A 25,858-nucleotide genomic window follows, 5' to 3' on the forward strand; every position below is an offset into this window, starting at 1 on the left:
AAGGGACTTGTTTCCGACCCCCTGTCTCCTCAAGGGACATCGGGGCATTCCTCGTCTCTACCAGATTTGTAACTGATGGCGCCACTAGAGATGTCAGAATGGCATCCCACCATCCTCCGTGCATCCCTGTCTCCAAGATGTTGGGATTTTTTTTTGTTTTTTTTTTTGGGGGGGGGAGGAGGGGGGATACGCGCTTCCGTGTTACACTGGTATTATCAAACCACAAATGCATGCACATTTTCAAGTTTAAACCAAAAAACACCAAATATTTCCAAATTTAAATACATCAAAGTTATCGTAATATATTGATCAGCAATACAACAACATAACACCAAATTCAATCTTATATACAATAACACAATCAAATTGGAAAATACTAAGAAAGAAACTGTATGCACAATGTGAACTCCATCTCAAATTCTTCACAAAGTTGAACTAGGTTTGCATCTGATTTATCAAGAAGATCTTGAAGGTTTCCATCCTCAACTTCTAAGGATGTAAGTGGCAAGCTTCCAAGTTTCTCCAAGAGAAATCTGCAAATGAAACTCAATCCCAAGCATACTGAAATGAAATAAGTTCTCTTTTAAGCCCAAGTAGTGACTCTTCGGCTTCTTCTTTCTATCTCCTTTTCCCTCTTAAATTAAAATGTCCCTTTTAAAACTTCACTTAGCTCCAAATAAGTCACCTTTTGACCTTTATAATAATAAAATGACACTTTTGAAATTATGCGCTTTGGGGTCCCTACAAGTCATTTTAATATTTGGAAGTTGACTTGTATTTTCCTAATGTCCCAAAAAGGGGACATTACAAGTTCTTTTAGACTAGGTTCACAATGGCTATGCATCTGACCGACCATCAGCTAGCTACAGAGAATAGTGTCTACTAGCTTTGTAGTTTGGGGGAGGTTGAATTGGAGATGCACTTCATTTTTTGGTGTCCTATCTACTAGGAGACCAAGGGTAGATTCTACTTCTTGTTTAGAAAGACTCATTCTTTCTACGCCTTCTTTAAGCTCATAGACTAGCATTGTATAGTTCTTTATCTTCAAGAGGCCTTGAGGCTACATGACCACTATCTTTAGTGTCAGTTTCCTTTGAGACAACACTCCAGCCAAATCATCACCTCTTTCTTACTAGTGCTCTCTGGTGTGTGGCATCAAGTGGCTAGTTGCGCCTCCTCCCTACCAGCCCTCCCCTTCCCCCCATATCAGATCAGTGAGGTCCCATAGAATTTTTGCTCAACAATTGTCTTCTTCTTACACCTCCACAGGTCTTTAGGGTTGGCATGGGGTTTCCTCTCGCACTTTCACCTACCCTTTGGTTATGGAATTTGTCATTGTTGATTCCAGTCATTAGTTTTCGGTTTGTTGTTTCTTGCTTTTGGTTGAAGTTGTTTCCTCTTCTCGGGTGTCATTTGGTGTCCCTATTGTGGGCTGGCTTCTGCTTTGTTTTGGCAGTCCCTTGGACTCTCTTTAGACGTTAATATATTTATCTTCCTTTTATGATGCAGTTTTATCATGTTTTACAAGTGACATTTCGACATTTATGTGGCTAGGCATGCACCCAAGTGTTAAGTGTTACATTTTTTTCTTGTTTGATGCTGAATTTTGTCACTTGAGTGAAGAAACATTTCTTGGTTTAATGAATTAATTGTATGTCAGAATTTGTTGTATGTGATTTCATTTTATAATTTTTCATTGACATGGCACTCTTTCACTTAAACTCTTTTTTTTGGTCAAAACTTCACTCTTTTTTATTCTCTAATTTGAAGCTGAGTTTTGTAACTTAAATGGAAAAACACTTTTTCTTCTAGTTGCACTTTGACATTCAGCACCTAATTGGAAAAAGTGCAAAAATGGTTTTTGAATATTTCTTTTACTTCCCAGTATGACATTCTCTCTTTGGCAAGCTGCAAATGGCTTTGTGTTCTTTCCACAATTTAAATCCACAGAAGCTGCATCTTTTTTGTGAAGGCATATCTTAGAAACCCAGATGATCATTTCTTTGTCATGTCATTTGACTTCCTTTTTGCTTATATTTTATAATAATCTTATTTGATTTGCTTGGAGTGCTCCTTTTGTAGGCCTTATAAAGTTGTTAATTTGAATTGACGACACCAATTGATAAATACTACAAACAAGGACTCAGATTTGACTTACAAGAAGAAAGCACTAGATGCAGGCATAGAACTTGATATGTACAAGAGGTACCCTGGAGCATTTTCTCCAAAATGGTTCTTGATGCTTCTATTATCAGAACACTGTTGTCCGGTTAAATGGGTAGTTAGGTAGTTACCGATGTGGGCATAGTTGTGTTGTTTCATTCACACCATATCAGACATTATAAATGTCGTGAACACTTATGTATTTGGGCATCATTATCATTGTATGAAATATCATTGTTGTGTACGGAAAACATTTGATAACGGAATAGTATTTTGCATTGATTATACGTTTCTTTCCTGTTCACCTACAGGCTGAACATTTCGCGCCATTGCCAGTTCTAATCCGGAAGTAGCGAATAGAAGGTCAAGGATAGATGGGAATACCTGTAGAAGACAATTGAAAAATGAACAAGGATGAGGAAATAAAACTCCTCGAAGGCAAACATGAAGCAACCCAAAACTTCCACATTCTCTACCGTGTAAGCATAGAAATGTTTGTAAGAAGAGAACCCGTGGAGAATGACATTTCACAGAACACAATGTGGAATGCCATGCATGCGATTCCGACAACAAACCGATTCCTAGGCCAACTTCCCCACCTAATTGCGTAGGCATACCTGTCACAAAAAAGTAGAGAAGTGGAACAAAAGGACCATCAACAAAACACCCTCAGGAATTTCTATGAAGAGAGAGACACATTGTGTCAAAAAACTGAATCGTGAGCTTTTGCACCGTGGTGTCAAGGGCACTCAAAAGTTTGTAATTGTCGCATAAGTCGACACATGATGTATACAGAGTAAATAAATAAAAGAGTGTTCTATTTTGTTTGTTTTTTAAAAAATAATGTTATATGTCAAATGCCCAATCTTTTAAATAAGAATAGGAATTTGAGGGAAGAAATCGATGAATTACAATGTGCGTGGGGAAGTCGAACGACGATGGAGAATAAGACAACTTGTTGAATGGACTGAGGGGTAGCCGTAGGAATCACCTAGTGTGATGGTCATAGCGGGGTTCACAAGAACCAATGAAGGGTGCCACAATTCTCTGGAACGGTGGGGATGGAGCAACGAGGAATTGCTCTAGGGAACATGGCATAGATTAGTAGTGCTTGAGGAGACAAAGGAGCAATTTTTACATTCATCTCGTACACCACTACGAGAGGGAACTTGTGAAGAAGTAAGAGAGGAGGCAAGGCCAACAAAAGACACCGGGGCACAAGGAAGTGTCGGAGCAACACTGCACGGTGGTCAAAGCAACTCGTCGGGACCAACTTCTAATAGTTCAGCAACACGATCTAGTGGTAATCAAAGGGCAAGAAGCACAATGTCTCAAAAGAAAAAACTCTAAAAGTTCACAGGCGACGGGAGGAAGATCCTGTACAGCATTGCCGTACATGCGAAACTATATGGACTGCCAACTCAGTCACCAATGCGGACAAGTGGTTGCACCAGTTCCCTGCCAACCTACGGGGAGTGGTCGTGGATTGGTTCTCGGACATGGACAAGGCAAAGATTGCCACATGGGATTATCTAAAGAAAGAATTCCAAGCAGAATTTCTACTGCTATAGGATGACAATGAGGGTGTGGCGGAGATCAACAACTGTAAACAAGGGAAGGACATTGTTCAAGCCTACAATCGAAGGCTCAAAGATCTTCTTAGCCGGATGGGTACTCAATTCGTGGATGAACTAAAGAAATGTTGGTTTGTCGAAGGACTCTGCGAGGCATTAAGAAGGAAAATGAAGATAGTCCCACCTACATCATATATAGATGCCTACCACCGTGCCCTAAACTTTGAAAGTGAGGGCAAGACGACAAAGAAAAAGAAGAAAAGTAAATCTTCCTCCTCTGAGAGTGATGAGTCCTCTAACGTGGAAAGTAGTGCAGACAACGAGGAGGATCCCAGCAAGAAAGTACAGGCCCTCCAAAAGGGCTTGGAGCAAATGAGGAAAGAGTTTAAGTCTATGAAAGGAGCCACTAGTCACATGGAGGAAGGAGAAATATGGTGTACGGATTGCAAAGAGAAAGTCCAACTAAAGGAGGCGTGCCCTAAAAAGGCAATGTGCGATGTCTGTCAGATCTTGGGTCATTCTACAAAGGAGTGCTTGTTCAACATGAAGACACGAAGTCAGCAGATACTATTCACACAGAAACAACCATCCACTTCGAACACTAATAGTGAGACCCAGGGCAACAACAATGCCACATCCAGCAGCTACAGAAACAACCACCAAAGAGGATAGGGCAGCAATGACAATAGGAATTGGATACAGTATGATTCCAAGGGAAGGCCCATAATCCAATGTGGGTCATGTAACCAATGGGGCCACTTTCCTAGAGAGTGTCTGATGAACGACACTCCTCAAAATTATGTCAATGGTCTGGTCCAGGGGACCATGAAGATGCTAACTGCCCGAAATAAGTAAACCTCATTAACATCGACAACAAGGAAAAAGTTTTGGTCATCACCCGCAACCACGCTAAATAGGGCACCTATCCTGACCCCTGCACAGAGAAGCAAAGATTGTGGGAGGCACAAAGACGTATAAAGGGCAATGAAGGCTAGGAAAGATATGAAAGATACTATTCCTGGACGATCGGAGGGAGAGAACAACTTGGTGAATCAGATGCTACAAATGGAGGTGCCCGTTAGACTTAAAGACCTATTACAAACGATACCACAACTAAGGACGGCATTATTGAATGCCCACGCAAATCTGTTGGAGACAAAGGAACAACAAACGGTACTAGGAGGATCGGCCACAAATCCCATGTTGCTGACAGTAAGCAATGACTGTCACCCCACGGTGGTCAAGATGGGAATCCTTGGATCCATCTTGATGAACACCATCTGGATGGTGGGTCCAGGGTGAACGTTCTTCCTGAGGAGACGTGGAAGAAATTGGGCAAGCCTAGCTTGTGGCTGCCCACAACAACCTGTTCAACGCCAACCTGCAGGGGATAAAGCCCCTAGGGACCTTGGTGGCTCAACAAGTAACTATCAAGACGAAGCCATTTGTGTTGGATTTCGTAGTGATTCCCTTGAAGTAAAAGGGATATGACGCCATTCTTGGAAGAGGATGGCTGGTGGCCACAAAAGTAAATCACAAATCGAAGAAAAATATTTTATCGATGGAAAGCAGAGGGCAAAAGTTTGGCTTTGAGCTCCGAACCCAAATAGTAAGTAAAGAAATGGCATCATCGTCGGAGTCTAAACCAGACGGGGAACATCGAACAAATGAGGGAAGAGCCCCGTATGGATTTGAATGACGAAGGCATTTTAGAATTGGAAGAATGTTCAGGAGACGAGACCAATTCACTACATGGACTTTTCCATTAGTAGATGGAAGATTATGAGCTCTTCCATCCCTACATGCTTGGCATCGAGGAGCCGGAAGATGAGAAGGAGGTATTTCCACAAGAAATCGTGGAATACAAAGAAGGCAATGTGGAGATCAACAAAAGTCCCACCTATCGCTTTGAAGGGAAAGTTGTAAGATATGAAGAGTCATCAGTAGAGGCTACTAATCTTGGCAACACAAAGAATCCGAGGAACATACTGGTGGGAGACGACTTGAACCCGGTACTGAAGGCCGCAACATTTAAAATCTTTGTGGAGTATAAAGATGTATTTGTGTGGACTTATAAGGATTTAAATGAGGTCCCACCAGAAATGTGTGTCCACCACATACCCTTGGTACCTAGAGCCATACTTGTGCGGAAGCAACTATATAGAATGAACAAGAACTACGCAGCCCGCATCAAGGAGGAAATACAATGAATAATGGAAGTCGGCATAATATTTAAAGTTCAAACAAGTGAGTGGGTGTCACCAATTGTGATATCCATGAAGAAGGACAGGATCCAAATTTGGATATGGGTAGATTTTCGGTGCTTGAATGCGGTCACAATAAAAGAATCCTATTCACCAACACAATTCTGGAAGAAGTGGCAGGACATGAGATGTATTACTTCATGGATGGATTCTCTAGCTATAACCAAATCTCCATCGTTGAAGAAGATAAGCTGAAAACTACTTTTGTGGTGGAGGATGGAGTGTATGCTTACAATTGAATGCCTTTCGAATTGTGTAACTCATCTACTACATTTCAAAGGATCATTTTGCACATATTTGAGAAAATGTCAATAAGCAACTTTCGAGCTTTTTTTGGATGATTGGTCCATCTTCAATGGACATGACAACCATTTGAAGACACTCTAGGAATTTATGGAGAGGTGTTGGCAGGCAAGGCTAGCACTGAATCCGAAAAAATGTCGGTTTATGGTTCCCCAAGGCAAACTACTTGGGCACATTGTTTGCAAGTCAGGATTGAAGACCGACCCTAATAAAGTAAGGGTGATCGTGGAAATGGAGGCCTTGAAGGAGGTATCTAGGGTCAAGTCTTTTCTCAAGCACATTGGATATTATAGACGATTCATAAAGAACTGCACCTGAATTGCTCTTCCTCTGGACAAGTTGACATGGAAGGGAGAACTATACATCTGGAGTTTAGACCAGGAAACTGCCTTCACAAAGTTGAAAAATAGACCGTTGGGGGCTTCCATCTTGGCATACCCAAACTGGGAGGAGTTCCACATCCATGTGGACGCTTCAAACTTCGCCATAGGTGCAACATTGGCGCAAACTGGTGACCATGGCTTCGATCACCCAGTGTATTTTGCAAGTCGGCTACTGTCAAAAGCTGAGAAGAATTTTAGCACCACTGAAAGGGAGGCTCTAGGGATGGTGTAGTCGGTACAAAAATCCAGACATTACCTATTGGCTACCCCATTTGCCTTTTACATGGATCACTAGGCGTTGATGTACCTAGTGAACAAACCAATTATCCAAGGCAGAATTAGTAGATAGTTGTTGCTACTATAGGAATTCACCTTCACCATCATTATGCAACCAAAGAAGAGTCATGTCAATGCAGACTAGCTTTCTCGAATCAGGTCCGGAGAGCCACCGGAAGGGGTCAATGATGATTTTTCAGATGTACACTTATTCAGAATCATCATTCTTCCAGGATGGTACAAGTCTATCAAGGAATATCTATCGATGTCTCAATGTTCCAGAGAGATGCCACCAGGCGAATGGCGGAAGCTAATCTTAAGGAGCCGAACTTTCTAACTAATAAATGGTCTCCTGTACAAGATGGGTCTTGATCAAGTGCTAAGGCGATGTGTAATGGAAGAAGAAGTGCAAAGTTTCTAAGGGAAGCACGTGAGGGTCTGGCAGGCGGCCACATGAGACCCGACACAACGGCACAAAAAGTTCTACTTGTTGGGTTATGGTGGCCCACACTTTACAATGATGCATGGGAATGGGTGTTGAGTTGTGATACATGTCAGAGAGCTAGTAAACCACTCAAGAGGGACTTCATGCCATTAAACCCATCCCACGCCCAGGAGTTGTTTGAATGTTGGGGATTAGACTTCGTGGGTCCGATGAAGGCAAGTAGGGCCCGACGTTGTCAATACATAGTGATGGCCATGGAGTATTTAACAAAATGGGTAGAGGCATGGGCACTACCTGGCAACTCTGCAATCAGTACGGCTAAGTTTTTGTATGAACAGATCATCACATGGTATGGCATACCTATTCAATTGACAAGTGACAGAGGGGGTCACTTTGTCAATCATATGATCAGATTATTGACAACAGAATTCAAAAAATTTCATTCAATGTCAAGTCCCTACTGCCCACGAGCCAATGGCCAAGCGGAAGCGACAAATAAAATTCTGGTGGCCATCATATATAAATCATGCGGAGTCAAACAAGCAGACTGGGAGGAAAAGTTGCCTTCGGTGTTGTGGGTCTACCACACAACATTCAAACTCACAACTGGACAGACGTCATTCTAGTTAACGTTTGGCCAAGAAGCTGTAGTACTAGCCAAATTTATGTTCCCAAGTCTACAAATTGCAATCGAAAATAGACTTTGAGATATGGAGAGTCTTGTGAACGCCTATATCAATTAAACAAACTAGATGAACGCAAATTAACAACACCATGGGTGATAGAGGTGGCACAGACCCATCGAAAGGCGTGGCACGACAAACATTTGAAAAGAACAAGGTTTCCGCTAGGCCAACTCATGCTCCGGTACAACAGCCGCAATGAGATAAAACCAAGGAAATTCATGGTTAAATGGCTTTGACCGTATAAAATGAGAGAAGTCGGTGACAATGGATCCATAAAACTATGGACCTTGGATGGGTGAGATTCCTAATGCCATCAATGGATCAAAGCTAACAATTTACAAGTAATGACAAGGAGGCAAAGTAAGGGATCATCGCAAATTAGACTTAGGTGATTAAAAATAAAATAAAATAAAATTTTAAAAAAAGGAGAAAAAAATTTCAAAATTTTTAAAGAAACAAAAAAACTATTGATTAAGTGTCCCGTGGGCATTAAGGGCCCCGTAGACACTAGTGTCCCACAAACCACTGGTGTCGCTCACAATAGAAAGAAACCCCTGCGGAGATAGACAGAGGATGAAAATTAAATTAGAAATCCCACCGACAATTGCCATTATAAAACGTCCACTAGGGTCAGAGGCAAAGAGCAAGGAACTTTTGCTGACTAGCAAAGGAAGTAAAGCGGGGGAGTGTAGCAAAGCGGGAAAGAACGAAGTGACAACTTTCGCGGAGACTCTGAGGCTAGACAGGAACTTCAGGAGCGGTTGCAGAGAAGTAATCAAGGATTACGTAATGAGCCATTTCGTGTGAAGAAGAGAAGGGCTCACCATACGCGGAAATGAGCAAACAGGACGATATTTGTGGAGACGGCTAGAGAAACATTGCGCAAGGAAAGAGAAGGAAACTCAGTCGCCAGGAAGATGGAAACATTCCGCGAAAATTGGCAATAAACTAACCGTTTTGTTTTGTATTATAAAGACAAAATAAGAGACAATCAATTGGTATGCATTCCACGAGGAAGAGAAGGCAGTGGAAAGACCAGTTGAAGGTAAATAGTATGGAAAAGAATGCAAGTGTTGGCTTCCGGAGTTCAAGTTGCAAGGCTGACAACATCCAGCAGCAAGAAACAGAAAGTGAAGGTCGACCTGTCCTACCTCACAATTCAGTTTGAAGGGTTGAATGGCAATGAGTGCCAAAGATGGTGGCAAGAAACTGAAGATACAGATTTCATCAAACAAATTCTAATACAGGCGCAAGTACATTGGGTAATACAACTTCCAGTGTTCTCCATTTGGCTGTTTGTGTTGATCCTAAGAACTACGATAGAAACGTACAACAAGAATAGCAGAACAAGTACATTTTTGTACAAGAAGCAACGTATGACTCTTTCAACCTGCGAGATTTCAGTAGGGTTTTTGGCATTCTTGGCCAAGGAGGCCGCAAAGTGTTGGCCAAGAATCACAAGTTGCTGCAAGAACACAAAGAATTTTGGGTAAACTTGGTGGCCCACAACCTCACACCAAAGGAATTGGAGTATGTGGTGAAAGGTACCAAAAGCCAAGGACTATGGCAAGATTTCATCCGAGAGGGACATTGGAGATGTATTGTAGGTGTAATTAAAAGCAGGTTGACGGGGGCAAGTAGGGCCTCAGATATCACCCTGCCTCAAATTACATTCATGAACGACATCATGAATGGTACTGTGTATGATTGGGCCATGGTCCTCGCAGACAAGATGGAGGAGTTTATGACATTACAACATCAAACAATTTTCATGCCACATTATGCCATCGGCTTGTTTCTGGAAGCAACCCTTCATTAAGTTCTAGTAGCCGACTTTGAAGTTCCACCAAGGGGAAAATTGGCACCAAGAGAACCTCCAGTATTCTACTGGAGGCATTTAAATACGAGTGGAACTATGGCCGGTCAAAAGTATTGCAGGGGTTGGAGGTATACGGGGACACGAACAGTGAAAGGGAGGAAACCATAGAGAGCAGTGGGGTCGATTCCAAGGAAGAGAGTACCTCAGCAAAAGTTGGGAACGATATGCCAGTCAGAGGGTCCACATTTTTCACCCCTCCCCAGTTGCCAACTTCGACACACTTGACAACCACTACCTCGCTTATTCCTCCATTTCGCCAGAGGCAATGGCCAATTATCATCACTCCACCGACGGCCACAATAGAAACCACAGATGTTATGACTCCACAAAATCTTTCACCAGATCCAATTGCACCAACAGCAGTGTTAGTAGAGATGCACGCACCAGAGCCTAAACCTCAGGTTCGACTAGATGTGATAGGCTCTGACGCTGTAGTCACCATATCTTCATCTTTGTTGGCTGAGGCCCAGCCAGCACAATCCGAGAAGGTTGAGGTGATGGACAGAGTCAGCTTATTTTTGAGATAGCAGTTCTGACTTATTCCTGTAGAGGTCGGTCCCTCCATTCAATCCACGAGGCATGGAGAGGTATCCCCAGCAGTAGCTGCCATATTAGAGCCATAAAAGGTGGGAGTACCACAATCTGAGGATGTGACCAGAGAAGTGGAGGTTGCATCGATTGTGGACGTGGCTACTACAATAAAGGTAGGGATGGATACAAATATAGAGTGGGATGTCGACGATGTGGATAAAGAGGATTATGGGTCGGATGAGGATATATGCAAGGCATACATTAGAGCTATGGAGGTTATGATGGAGAGAGGACAAATCATTGGATATTAGGTTTTGACTCGTAAGGACTTACATTTGATATGAGCCTATTTTCGAGGGGTCTATCCTAAGCGTTTTTGCTCCTTTTTTGAGGCCAAAAGATGGCCAACAATGGAAACACCGAAAATGTTGGCTGATTGGGCTACAGAGCCTGAGTTGGGACCGTGCAACACTGCTATGGAGAAGTTGGCACACAAGATAGTGGGGGCATATAAAGGCATTTACTATGCTCAAGCGTGCAGAGGCGGATAGGGAAGCAAAAAGGATTGCAATGGTGAGGTCTACGACAATAGAGATAGAAGCTCGAGAGAAGTTAGTTGCTGAATTGGTTAGCCAGCAGGCAGCATGGGCAACTGAGTGAGCAGCACTTTTGCAAGATAAGGAGAAGGCCAAACAAATATTGCAAGCGGCCGACCAAGGATTGCAGACAACCCAAGCCCAGCCATGGAGGCCACACTTCTCCTAAAGGAGGCAGTGGAAGTTAACACATGGACGCAAAAGGATTTATGCATCCACACTGATCAAGTTTATGAGTTGTGCCAGCAGCAGAACACTTCAGGGATGCAACCTTCTCCTTAGTCTATATTGTTTCTATGTTTGTATGTTGTCTCCTCATTTTGTTAGTTTTTGAGTCACCAGAAGATGACTTTTCTTTTTTGGGGGAATGATGTTGTCTGGCTAAATAGGTAGTTAGGCAATTACCGATGCGGATACGGTTGTGTCGTTTCATTGGCACCATATCGGATATTATAAATGTTGTGAACACTTATGTATTTGGGCATCATTATCATTGTATGAAACATCATTGTTGTGTACGGAAAGCATTTGATAAATGAATAGTATTTTGCATTGATTATAAGTTTCTTTCCTGTTCACCTACGGGCTGAGCAAACACATGAAAGCACCATAAATATTTCCATTTTTTTATTTTTTGTGAAAACTAGAAGAATGCAATGTTTTGCCAGCAAATTATTAAGACAGAACTGCATTAGAGTAGAGCCCATAGAACATGATGTGGAATCAAAGCCAGGACAACATCCCTGAAGGAAAAGTTCTACTCCCTCTCATATCTATGATCCCACTTAAAATCCTGGATTTAGATTTTTCCTTTGGGTAAGGTTCAGATGGAAAATACCTCAACTAATCAATCAAAATCCAATTCCACGGAGGATATATGGCAAGCCAAAGCCTGACAAGCTTTCCAGTCAATCCTTCCTTTAATTCCAGTATTTTATATTTTATTTCAGAGTTTTCAAATCAACTGAAATCAGAGAGTAATTTCTTTTATTCAAACTTTCCTGAGAAACGGAATCCTTAAGTTCAATGCCCTAGCAGGATATCATTTTCTCCATTCCAAACTTTGGATCCCTGATTGGGAAAAACCCTTCATGTGAGGGCATATAGACTTTCAGAAAAAGTGCTTCTTTCCAATTCACATGGAATTTTTGTTAAGTCAAGTATCCAAGCAAATTTTAACATCCACCAAACCATACGCCAAGGAATATATTTGCTCTGCTAATGGAAGTCATAGCATTACATAATTGCGAAGATGTGGAAGTGTGCTCCTCTACCATCTGTGCACTTACACCCTTAGTGGCTACCAACTTCTACTTACTTTAGTTATGAAATAGCTTGAGAACTATATCAATTATTCAACTCTTAGACATTATAAGATACTATCGTAGTTCAATTCAAACACTACTGGACCTTTATAAATAGGCTAACCTGCTCTAACAATTCTCACATCATATGGATATAGTTGCATTCTTCAATTTTTAATTAAAAATAATATTGATGTTCAATCAATATGAATTCATCCCTGTTACAACTTCATTAATATAAAGTGAATTAATAACAGTTACATCTAATTAAAATAAGCATAATCAATTTAACTTCCTCTCTATGAATCCACACAAGTAGTAGAGTTGGCTTGGGCCATGGGTTTGCTCCGCAACGGTTCCAAGTTTGACTTTGAGGCTCGGACTTATCTGATGCACGTGGTTTGTTGGCAATTGCATGCATTCCTAGGGAATTACTCTTGCCCCAGCCCCAGCTTGCCTCTTTTGGCCCCAACTTTGCAGTATGTAAGACCAAGGTAATGTCTGTTGGGCATTGTGCTGGATAGCAGGGATGCCCCTGGTGCAACAAAGAAAATATTAACTTCCTCTCTGTGGCAGTTTCTAGTTCATGCAGTACTAGTATTCTGGGTTTGGTTTTGGTTCAACTCTCATTCTTGGTTTGGGTATCCATGCTTCTTACATTCCGTTAGATGACAATAAGTTTAGGTCAGAAAATATATTGAAGGGGTGAAATGGTATCTTTAGAATTCTCTCCTATAACACTGACTTAATTTGTATTGGACATGGAAAGCTGTATTTAGGTATTTCATGCCTTGGCATGCATTTATTGTAGGTTTTCAACTATAGAAGTCTAAATAAACTCTTACCAGTACACTCTATATGCCTTCTGTCTGATCATTTCCCTTTCCATATAGTTCACAATATGATTTCAATTATTCTGATAAGATAACTATACTTTGGTAGCATGAAGGTGGTTGTCTTTGGCTACAGTAATGTTTTCTTATCTTTTTTCCTGTTTAGAACATATTTCTCGTATGAAATTGCATTCCACGTGTTCATATTATTTGGCTATTTTATTTTTAGCTTTGAGTAGTTGCATTAATAAATTAATTTTCATCATGTTCAGATTTCAGTTGCAATAGAAAAAGAAAGTTTGGTAAGGAAAACCAGAAATATCTACAATGTAGATCGCGCAGTTTGTGGCCGCATTGCTGGTGTTGTTGCCAAAAAGTATGGAGATACGGGCTTTGCAGGGCAACTTGATATAACGTAAGATACTATTTCTATATGAAAGGAACACATTATCTCTTGGAAGCCATTTCTATATAAGTCCCTTACTGGATGAGTATGGAATTCATTTATTTGTTCCTTGTTTGAGAGGCACACATTTTCATTTTAATACTTCCTCGGTATACCAATTATTGAATTAGTAGGTTCAAACTTGAAAGTCTTTTATTGTGAAATTTAGTGAGCTAATAGCTTGTGTGCTATCAGCTTTGTCGGTAGTGCGGGACAGTCATTTGGATGCTTTTTAACACCTGGCATGAATATTAGACTTGTGGGAGAAGCCAATGACTATGTTGGCAAGGTATTAAATCAATTGCATTTCACTGAAGTTTTGTTTACATTTGAATTTTGATGGTGATCGTTTATGTGTTCCTTCTCATTGTAGGGCATGGCTGGTGGAGAAATTGTTATTGTTCCAAATGAAAATGCAGGTTTCATACCAGAAGATTCAACTATTGTTGGAAATACATGCTTATATGGTGCAACTGGAGGTCAGCTCTTTGTCAGAGGGAAAGCTGGTGAACGTTTTGCTGTTAGGAATTCTCTTGCTGAAGCTGTTGTTGAAGGGACTGGGGATCATTGCTGCGAGTACATGACTGGTGGTTGTGTAGTTGTCCTTGGAAAGTGGGTTTTTGACATGTTCATTTTCTACTTGAGCTTTTGCACTTTCTATGTATAATTTCTGTTTTCAAATCTCACATTTTTTGTTGTCAGGGTTGGTCGCAATGTCGCTGCAGGTATGACGGGTGGTCTAGCTTACCTTCTTGATGAAGATGATACACTAATTCCAAAGGTAAGGGTATCCCCCATGATCTGATTAAAATATAAACGCGTTAAATTGTACGTGCTTGGTATATATTTTGTGCTCTGTTTTCTGCATCTGATGTTTAGATGTGGATGAAGAATATTCTTATCAATGGAGGAACTCCTAAAAATACTTTCCTCGCATTTTTTTCATTAGTGTCTGATTGGTAGAAGACCCTTAAACAAATAGAATCTATAGTTGTAAACAGTGGCACTTCCAAAAAAAATGGAAGAGAAAATGCTGTAATTAGATATGAATATAGAGAAACCAAATTGAGAGAGAGATCCGACTGACTGATGAGAAGTTGCAGAACAGTTAGCATTCTGTTGCAAACCAATGTGTTTATTTCTTAATACTTCCAAGCTTCCTTTTTCTTCCTCGATTGATGAGAATCCTAATACATTCATTATACACAAAAACCAACGACATACATTTTTTCTATCATATTGTCTACAACATTTATATGGACACAAATGAACATAAATCAGTTTGGGAATGTTATTTAAAGATGTCCGTAAATTTCTAGCTATTCCTCTTTTGTAAATGAACCTGAAATAAAAACTGTTTTCCTTGAAAGTTCTAAATGTATCATTTTTTTCTTAGAGATTCCACTGCATCATCCCATCTGGATTATAAATGAGAGCACTCTCACTTAGATTTATCAACCTTGATATTCATTCTTTGAAATCCATGTGCTTTTTTTTTCCTTTCTGTCAAATCAATATTGTGTGAGCCTTTCTTGCCAAAGCAGAACACATTCGTTGTTTAAGACTTCCGTTTCTTAATTTCCATGGGATCACTCTTTAACAATTGGCTTCTTTGCTACCACGTCATCTTCTTGTTTATAACAGAAATACCCTATCATCTTCATTTTGCAATAACAAAAGAAATAAGGTTTGAGAAATGTCTAGTCAATCTAGTGGTTCAATTTGTGTGCAGCACCACTGAATTTTTTTCCAGATCTCTTAAGTTCCAACCTTTTATTTTTTCACTTGATATATTTCCATTGAGGAATTAAACTTTTTCTTATATAAACCATAACCACTCCCCTTTTCCAAATATCAAATAGGTGTGCTCTCTAACAATTGTTGTTCTCATGCATCTGCCGCATCATCTTGTTCACATGCCCAACCATCTTCGTTATAGGATAATATAAACGAGAAAACTTAAAGATGTGAGAATGTCTAGTTCATCAAGTAATTCAGTTTGTATGAATTGTCATTGATTTTAAAACTCTGGAAAGTCCAGTCCTTTTATATTTAAAATAATTGTATTCTGCCATAGGCAATCAGTCTTTCCTTAATGCATCATAAACCAATCCCCCATTTTAAATGTCTTTTAACTTATAGTAGCATTTACATCCCCGACAGTTTTAACAACTACTTTTGAGCTGTTATTTGACAATCTATTGAAATGAGTCTTTCAGAAAAATAGAAAGGCTGTAACTTAAGACTCTTTCCATGCACAAGTGACAATGTAAACATAATTTCTCTTCAAATTTACTCAAATTTATATTTATCAAATCTAATAGGAGGAATCTAGTGTAAGTGCTTCTGAGAAGATGACAGAGCTGAAATATCCCCAACCAGATATTCACTAAATTTCTCTTTCAACAATATATTCAAAACTAAAACTTTGCATATGTCTTCCAGCACAATCAAATCCAATACAAAATCCAACAAATGTTTAACCAGCTTCTTCTTAATTATAATATTCAAACTCAGATTTAGGCAAATGGAATATAGTACGATGATTAAACCAGAAGATTCTCCACAAGTTAATAACCAGTTCCTTTTAGAATAATATTCAAGATTTCACGCATATAGAAGTGCATTACAGACCCACAATGATAAAACTAGAAAACTTCCATACAACTCCGTAAACACGTCAACAGCAACACAAAAACCAGCACAAAAACCAAATCTTAAATACAAATTAACAGTCAGATTGGAATACTAGAGTAAGGCAAATGAAACACCCAAACTGATGTCTCCCGGAACAATGGGTTTGTGTCCACTTTTTGCCAGCATGAGGGGCTATGTCCTCAAACTAGCTGAAAGCTGAAGCTTTCTGAAAACTCTGACGAGAAATCAGAAAACTGAATTGAATCACAAATTAAGCATGCCCAACAATGAGCCTCTTTCCCCTGTTAATATACAAACCAAAACTCTTTGGCTCCTCTCTAGTTTTCGTCCTATTCCCTTGTGGCTCTGCAACTTCCTTAAGGTATTTCGTCTTGTTCCTCCTTGACCCTTGTCCTTTGTATAACATTAAATTGACCTTTTTAATATTTTGCGTCTATGTCTGAGAGTCAATTTTAATATTATATAGAATAAGACTTCAATATTTCTAATGTCCGTAAAGGGAACATTACACTCCATCAATATATTTGAGGAAGATGTCAATGGCATGCACAATAAATTGACACATAGTTTAAGAGATCAAGCCACTACTTGTCATTTAGACTTGAGCATATCCTATAGCTTGTCGCCTCCTTTATTGTATCATCTCCGCTTGAAGTTAGCACTAGTGACACTATCTTGGTAAATTGCACTTCCCTCGTGTCAATTTCGCTGCTTCTTGTGTCATTAGACAAAAACAAAGTGAAATCATGCCTGATGTATATCTCCACCTCCCACACACTGATCCAATCTTTTCTCTGTATGCAATTAGTATTAATCCTGAAGCTTCTTAAGGTATTGTCTGAGTCAGCTTCCACATTTGTTTATTGCAGGAACCTTAGTTAACAGTTTGAGTTTGAAGAACTGATTGGCTGGCACAGAAAATTTTTGGAAAGGGGTTTGAGTTCATTTGGGTTCATTTGTACAAAAACATGTAAAACTTATAGAGAACTTATATATATATATATATATATATATATATGAAGCCTAGAAGCATAAGTTAAAATTAGAATGTCTTGGTATCAGAAAATCATATGATTTAATTATTTAAGCAACAAAAATACCATAGGGATAAATTTTAAAGTTGTAATCTTAGCATCATGAATCGTAATCGTATTACTATCATTTATTTCAGGGTCAACATCAAAGATCCAAAACATTAAAATTAAATCATGATTCATGAATCATAACATCAAGTTCGAGTATCATTCATTGTTTCAAGTTCAAGTTTCAACAAATGGATAAAATTTTTATTAATATCCATCTTCTTCTTCACCATCATCATCTTCTTCTTCTTCTCCTCCTCCTCCTCCTAGTTCTTCGGCATTAGTTGACTCAGCAATAGAGCTAAGGTCAATGGGATCAGAAACAACAATAATAGTATGGGCATCAAAATCTTCAATTGAAAGTCAAGAAGCAGAAGCATCCAAGTCCGCTTCTTTGTTTTATTTAGTCTTGTGTGAGAGGAGACGCAAGTTGTAATGCACAAATACCAAGTTCTCCGCACTTTTTGATTGCAACCTATAGTGCTTCACTAAGTGGATGAAAGAATATGTGCTCCAATTTCTTTTTGAAGCGGATGAACTAGCAACCTATGAAGACATGACCAAGTAAACAATTAAAATAAAATTTAAATTATGTGTCTTGAATCATAGAATTTCTAGCAATTTATGAAGACAAAGTAAACTAATAGTAACTTTTTTAAAATTAAACTTACTTGTGATATCACTTTGATTGCAAGGGGCTGAAACATTTGGAATCTTTGGCCATGGAGGTACCACCAACTATGAGCATCCTTCCTAAACCGATGATGCAAAGCATCATTACTTCGATTTTTTGCATCCACAAATAGTATGAACTCGGTCATAATCAAATCTCACAAATCATCATCAAGAAAGAGTCCTTTATGTAATGTTTCTGTCATAAAATAAATATTTAATCAAACCCTTTATTAATGGGCTGATTGATTTAGTATATCTTGGACCTATTTTTATATAATTGTTTCCGTAGGTATGGTTGTCGGCTATCTTTGTAAACCGTTGATAAGTTTCTCCAAAGGGTATTTAAGCACGGCATGTAGGTAGTAGTAGGTATGCAATTTGGATTATTTCTTTGTTATGCAAATTCCTATTGGAGTTCTAAATTGTTTGCCATTTCGGAAGTGAAAGATCTTCCCTACTTGGCAATTTCGATTTCGGTGGGATCAACGCTCACCCTATGCCGTATTTGTGTTACTTGCTCATATCTAGCAAATTTGTGTACCATCTCTGTTTGCAAATACCTATATCTATACATATCTGGAATTGGATTGTGACTACTTGTACTGGCATTAATTGGCATGTTTTGGCGAATATATTGTTCACATTGTTCTGGGATCTTAGTTTGGAGATTAATCTGTAGCAAACATTCCTCCATCATCCACCGGACAACACTCACTCCTCACAAATTGCGACTTTTATATAATTCCCAATACACCATACGGACTACAAACTCTTAGGCCATACAACCCGATCACCAACGGATTTGCATCTCGCCCTATTCCACACCAACTTGTTCCCTTGAACACAAGTTCTGTCCACCGTATGGCCAACTGATGTTACCATATGGACTTTCCAAGCTACCGTACGGCCTCCCCAATTCACACTGTACGAACTCCCAAGTTACCATACGGCTTTTCCCCAACTCACACAATACAGTCTTAGAAGACTAAGGGTATTGGCTAAGTTAGTGTATGGTTCGTATGCCATCGCATAGGTCAACCGTACAAAGACAACGAACAAGGTGAAACGACAACCACCTTCCTCCTGGAGAAACCTACATCACTATACATCAATCCCTAAGCGCCAATCTTGGAACAAAACATTACATTTCAAATGCTGCCTTGTATCCCTCAAAGTCTCGGACGCTTCTATATCTCTATAGGGTGGTAGCCTTCTTGGTAGATTGTATATTGGGTGCTATAGTATTTGGTCGTCAATACATAGGCAAGCAAATGTAGAGGAGTGGTCATTTTATTCCATCATTCTATACAACAATTGCTTGCAATTGTTTGAAGGTCCCCTGAGGATCTTGCTCTTTTTCATATACAATTTGTCTAATCTTCTCAAGCATTAAGTCTATACCATCATGGATCTCTCCAAGGCAAGGCCTCTCCATGTCAGCATGCCTAAGCATGATCATAATGGGCTCGATGAGCTTAATGAGATATTCCACATATTCCCACCATAAGTCATCCAATATCGTAAGCTTTATTTTGAATACCCTCTCACTGTTGCTTAGCCTCCATATAGCCCAATTATTGCTAATTACCATATTGCAAAGTGTCTCATTCACTTTCGTAAGTCATCTCAAAACTATTACATTCGATCCAAAACATGTCTCAGTAACCTCTAGCATAAAATAGAACAAAAAAAAATACAACTATTAGATACATGCTTCAAAAAAGAATACACATTACACAATCAAAAAATTAGAAATTGTAAGATAATATTTATAAAAAAATTAAAGTACTTACTTGAGTTCAAGTTGACTTACCTTCAACAACTCCAAGCGTGAGAACATTTTGAATATTCCTTGAGTCATGTGGTGGTTTGTGATAAACATCTGGATGTCCTCAACTTTTGCGTACACCTCCTTGAACCACTCAATACTCTTCCCAATCTTTTTTAACATAAGATTGAGTGAGTGAACCACACAAGGTGTCCAACTATCTCTCCTCAACCAACAAATCAGCAGCTCTACAATTCTGTGTTGTCCATTACAACTTGGACAACATTTCTAGCACCCACTTCTTCAATGGTAGAGATGAGAATATTAGCAATAAATTGCTTATCTTTTACTTGCCCCTCACAATCCACTACTTTCAAAACATTGGCCCTTTCCACCGGTTTGAAACAATTGTTACCCCTGTCTTAATCCATTACTCCCTTATGGGCTTAAATTGCTCATCAATTAACTTTTCCTCTTGATCCAACAAGGTCATTCATACTTTCTCAAAATTGGGACCTAAATACCCTACAAGTGCTTCATTAGCACTTCTCAACATCCTCTTGAGATATGGAGAGCAAACAAGATTAAAAAATAACCCATTTTCATACAAGTATCTTGCCACATCAATGTTGGCAATTGCCCTACTCTAATTTTTAAATGTAGTTTCTAGTGGTCCATTTCTTTTGTGTGGAAGGGGTGCTTAGTTTTAGAATCAGGGGCCGCTGAGGTAGTAGAGAAGGGGTGATCTTCTATCACAACATCTGTGGTGGATTTCATTCCCTTTGCCTTTTTTTAGTTTTATAGCCATCAATGATGTTTTGTCTAAGTTCTTCTCTCTCTTCTACTTCTTCATCCTCTTGAACATATTTTGATACTAATGAATTTGGCAAAGGTACATTTCCTTTTCCAGGACATTTCTTGACTCCTCTTCCAAGGTATCCATACAAATGGCCCACCACGTGAAAATATGAACTATTTTTTTCTACATCACAACCCTGACATTTCCAATGGAAAGCACCACCTCCTAGAAGAGGATGTACAATATCCACATACTTCCACAAAGGAGAATCAAAATGAGGTTCTATTCTTTGTTGGGTATTGGCATTGTCTATTGAGGAGGAGGTAGAGCTCATTGAAGTTCCTTTTCCTATGGCAAAAAATTGTATACATATTGAGAATGAAATTTTAGGGAAAATAATGGCTAGGTCTTATTGGCAATTAAAGATAAGTTTAAAAAAATAAAAGCTTAAACAAAGTAAAGGAAAAATGGAACAAGGATTTACCTCTTGCTGTCATTGTGAGCTTGCAAAGGTGTACGGATGAGGCACAAGCACTTCAAGATGGCTCACAAACCAATCTTTCAACTCCTCCTTGTACAAACTAACTCTTGTTCAACCACCTATTTTCTCTTGCTCAAGACAAAATACCCTATTTACACACCACAAATGAGTGTTAGAAGCCAACATAAGCCTTTCATATTTACTTTTTAGGGTTAAGGATCTCAAAAATTTATAAAATGTGTCCAAAAAACAACTTTACCACCGTTTGCAAGGCCAATTTGCTGCAAGTTTGACCTGTGGCATGCAAGTTCCCCTAGGTTCAATTTGTTTTGGGACTAGTTTGAATTGGGAGGCAAAAAGTGAACCTTAGTCAAATTTCATTCGAACTATACCTAAACCAGGTACCTTCTCGAACCATGTCCTGGTCCGGAGGGCATATAGCTGAACCAAGGTAACTAAGGCAAGAAGTAAGCAATTTTTTTAATGCTTCCTTAGGCTACCTCATTGTACATAATTACAAAATTAGACTAGGTTGGTGAATATTTGACCACCATAAACAATAGACCAACCTTAGAGCTGAGTTATTAGTGATATTTATTTATTTAAAGATTCTCACTAAATATCTAGAAATCGAGTCATTACAGTCCTCCCATCTACAATGTCCCCAAATTATGGGTACACAAAGTTTTCCCTAGATTACAATTTCTTATTAAGAAAGTATGTTTGTGATCCAACAAGCAAGTTAGGAATCATCTACAACCATAATTCGTGACTCTCTCTCTCTCTCTCTCTCTCTCTCTCTCTCTCTCTCTCTCTCTCTCTCTCTCTCTCTCTCTGAATGTGTGTGTGTGTGTAGATAAATTCAATGGATTAATTTTAAGATGTGTCTAACTATAGAAGAGATAAGATAGGGCAACTTGATAAGGTGCCCTAGAGACCCTCTACCCTAGGCCCAAGAGTGGATACACCATCCCTCTTTACCTCATTTGGCTCATGCCATCCACTAGGTCCTATCATTGTTCTCTATAGTTACAAGATCAGGACTTGCCTCAAACTTAGGAATGTTGATTCCTGACTCGAACTTATACTCAGTGGCCAGACTCGACAAAAACTCAGGAAGAACTAGGCAAATTGAAAATCCCAAGAAATTAAAGGATTTTTAAGGATTGAAAACAAAATGCATGCATCATTTAATAAACTAACATCAAAGACACAATAATTGAGATAAATAGAAGCTACGTGCATAGATACACAAGTTTACATTGATCACATAAGTATAAAGCAAATTTATAAAAGAAATAAATTGAACCAAATAACCCATTAGAAATATAAGCAATGTCACAGTCAAATGTCTACAATGTGCATGGAATATGAAATCCATGGATTTGAAAGTTCAAAATAAAAGCTAGAGCCTAGGAGACTAAGGCTCATGGTAGCCTATATTAATGACTAGTCAATCCCACTCAAAGTAGCCTAGAAGGCTAAGGCTAAGAGTAGCCTAATCCGTTATTTCCTTGCTTTCTTGTGTTTGGAAATGAAAGAATGTTTCTTTTTGTGTTTGAGAGAAACTTAAAAACACAAAAATTAAATGTTTTGTTTCACTTCATACGCATGTCCACTATGATTGAGTCTTGAGCATGGGACTCGGCGAGTCAGCTGAGTCAAAGTCCAAAGGCCAAAGAACCATGTTTTTGGACTCGCAAAGTCTTGTAACTTTGTTTTTTTCTCAAGATTACCACTTCTACCTTATTCCCCACTATTGAACATTCCTAATGCATTGTACTTGCCATGATAGAGAGCATGACGGGTATTCACAATAGGGCTAGAAATTCCATCCTTCCTAAGCCCAAAAACAATCCTCTTTGTCCCCCTTTGGCCTCATGGGACTCCTTGGTCATATACCATGAGGTGGTATGCTTAGAAGGTGACCCCAACACCATTCCCCAACTTGTAATTTCCTCGATCTCTTTAGTATGGCCGAACACAGCAGTCAAACAGTATAAATATGCATAATATTGTATATCAACATGCTACATTACCATTCTGCATCAGCAATATATGTCCATTAGACTACGTCTATTAGGCTATGTAAAAAAATCATAAGCAAGTAGCAGTCAGATAATCATATACAGTAACTCAGAAAGTATGCAGATTTATGCAGGTCAATTTATATTTTGATAAAGATGAACAGTCGGCAATTCAGAAAGCAGATTAGGCAAATCAGACTATCTTTTGATATTAATAATCAGTCAACAATTTAGGTAGTGTGCAGATGTGCAAGAGCTATTTCATTATGTACAGAACTCCAAACCACAGTATATGATTTGCAACTTGCAAGTTTACTTGTGTCTTGCTAGTCATTCAATTTCCTTTCCAGGTTCAATGATTGAATGAAGGAATGTGAGTATGATAGGGTGACATGTAAATGGTTGATGTTTGTGATGAATTAATTGATTTGATAGACATTTGATGATTGATATTTAACTCCAAGATGTGAATTGATTGATTTGATAGACATTTGATGATTTATATTTGACTCCAAGATGTGAATTGATTGATGATGATTTGATTGCTTGTTTATTCACTTTGTTGATGTTGTCAGGTATAATGTTATGAGGTCTGAAATGTTGTTAATGTTAATCATGTCGTCGTTTGTTAGCGTGGCCTAGGGGTAGGTAGTTATATTCATGACAGTTCACTCCGCACCTCCTCAGAGGTTATATCTGCACTCTCTCGGATAGAAGAGATTATCATTATCATTGGTATCATTGTTGTTGTGCTTTATCACTTGATGTAAACTTTGATTGATATGAATGGAATATATGGCAGTTCTCTAGCCTTACTTTGCAATTGATTGAATCTTGTACAACTCTTTGTCAGTAGTATGCATTAAATCACCTTTACTTGTAGGCGGTAAACAGTTGAATTGTCGGTAGACTATTTGATTCATAGATTGCTTGAGTTTGTGATGCATTGATGAGTGATATTGTATTGATGTTTTCTTGGAATGATCTCCCCTTCGTAATCTACAAGAGAAAGGGTCACTACTTTTCAGTATTTCCTTTGAGAATAATATATCATTCTCCCAATTGATCTCCCTTTGTGATTCCATGCTCTTCTTTAATGGAGTTCTTCTCTTTTGTGTCTCCTTTGAGTGTAGGGAGTCGCACCCTTTCATTTGTTAATGCCCTTATGAAAGGTTCACATCCTTTGGTTATGAAAAGATGCATTTGTTTGACAACAATTGCTGCCCTTTTCACTTTCTATCTCCCACTTCTCTAATATGTCTTTACTACTTTTCAAAACTGCATATATCCCATTTGAGATCTGCATATCTTCTTCCTCATAATCTACATATCTTATTTTCTTTGTTCCTTCTCAATTCTTATCAAATCCCACTTTATACTTCTGGTCTAAATCTTCTCTAGATCTCATCTACTCCATTTCCTCTCATTCTATGTAATCCTTCTTTCCCTTTTATATCTTCCCATGTGAAGAAGAGGTCACACCTTTTCATGATGTCTACCTTTCAGCAAGAGTCATGACCCTTCATAACTGTCCCTCTTTCAAAGAATTACAAGTCCTCATAATTCTAACCCTTTCGAAGAGTCGCAACCCTTTTTTTTTTAAGTCACGTCCTTACTTTATTCCTTTTCCTTTCATTTAATCCTTGATTCTTATGCTCCACTCTCCTCCTCCTTCCTTTTTCCCTTCAAATAAAGTTCCCCATTTTATACCTCTTACTTGAGAGAGATACAACATTTCAATTCATGCCTTTTGACCATTCATTTGACTAAATTTTTAATTATTCTATATTTTATTTATTTAATATTTTTAATTAAACTATTATTGTGTACTATTGATTTCTATTTCAAGAAGGGGACATGACACCATCCCTAAGTGTGTGTCCTTAATCAATTTCAGGTTGGATCACCTCTCACGATGCATCTTCGAGGTGAAGTTCTTTTCACCAAATATTTAACAATGACCTTGTTCTTAACCTCTTCTCTCTTACGTCCAATACTATCTTAGGTTCGAGAGTCATTTTTTCTTCATTGTCAAGAGGAGATAGCTCTTGAGGATTGACTTGTCAACCAAGGACCTTTTCAAGGCATGAGACATGATGATGAAATGTATTGTAAATTTTTGATAGCAGGAAGTTCCAACTCATAAATTGTTTCAACAATCATCCTTATGAACTTGTAGGATCCATAAAGATGTGATTTCAGCTTGTCAACTCCACTTCCTTTGATAGAAGACTTCCTATAGGGATTCAACCTTAAAAATGCCATATCACCTACCTCCAAGATCCTCTTAGTTTGGTGCCTATGAGCATATAATATTTATTGATTTTGAGCCTGCTATACATTCTACTTGAGAGATCCCAAAATATCCTAAATTTGTTGTACCAGGTCTTTAGCACTTGGAACTCTACTATTGGTAAGAATCAAATCCATAAATGACTCAGCATCATAGCCATAGATTGCATTGAAGGGAGTCATGTCATTGGACATTGATGAGTTGTATTGTAGCAATACTATACTAGGTGCAACCGCTTGATTCATCTTGTTTACAACCTTGTAACATAGTTTCTTAAGTAACCTTCTATCCATTTGTTCGTTATCTTTGTTTGCCCATCAATTTGTGAGTGATAACTAGTGCTTGATGTCATCTCAGTATCTATCAAACCAAAGAACTCTTGCCAAAAACAAG

The 25,858-nt window shown here is 38.8% G+C and overlaps 1 protein-coding gene across 1 annotated transcript in view; it reads left to right on the plus strand.

Moving 5' to 3' along the window:
• LOC149552360 (ferredoxin-dependent glutamate synthase, chloroplastic-like) overlaps positions 1-25,858 on the plus strand; it is a 290,054-nt gene that overhangs the window by 239,894 nt on the left and 24,302 nt on the right. Inside the window, exons 28-31 of the mRNA XM_089787902.1 lie at positions 13,510-13,652; positions 13,878-13,971; positions 14,056-14,294; positions 14,385-14,463. Of these exons, the coding sequence (XP_089644028.1) occupies positions 13,510-13,652; positions 13,878-13,971; positions 14,056-14,294; positions 14,385-14,463 (555 nt within the window). The remainder of the gene's footprint in view (positions 1-13,509; positions 13,653-13,877; positions 13,972-14,055; positions 14,295-14,384; positions 14,464-25,858) is intronic.

The sequence above is a fragment of the Cupressus sempervirens genome, chromosome 6 (genome assembly GCF_028749045.1).
Source record: "Cupressus sempervirens isolate cs-2001-9-10 chromosome 6, ASM2874904v1, whole genome shotgun sequence".
NCBI classification, from domain to species: Eukaryota; Viridiplantae; Streptophyta; class Pinopsida; order Cupressales; family Cupressaceae; genus Cupressus; species Cupressus sempervirens.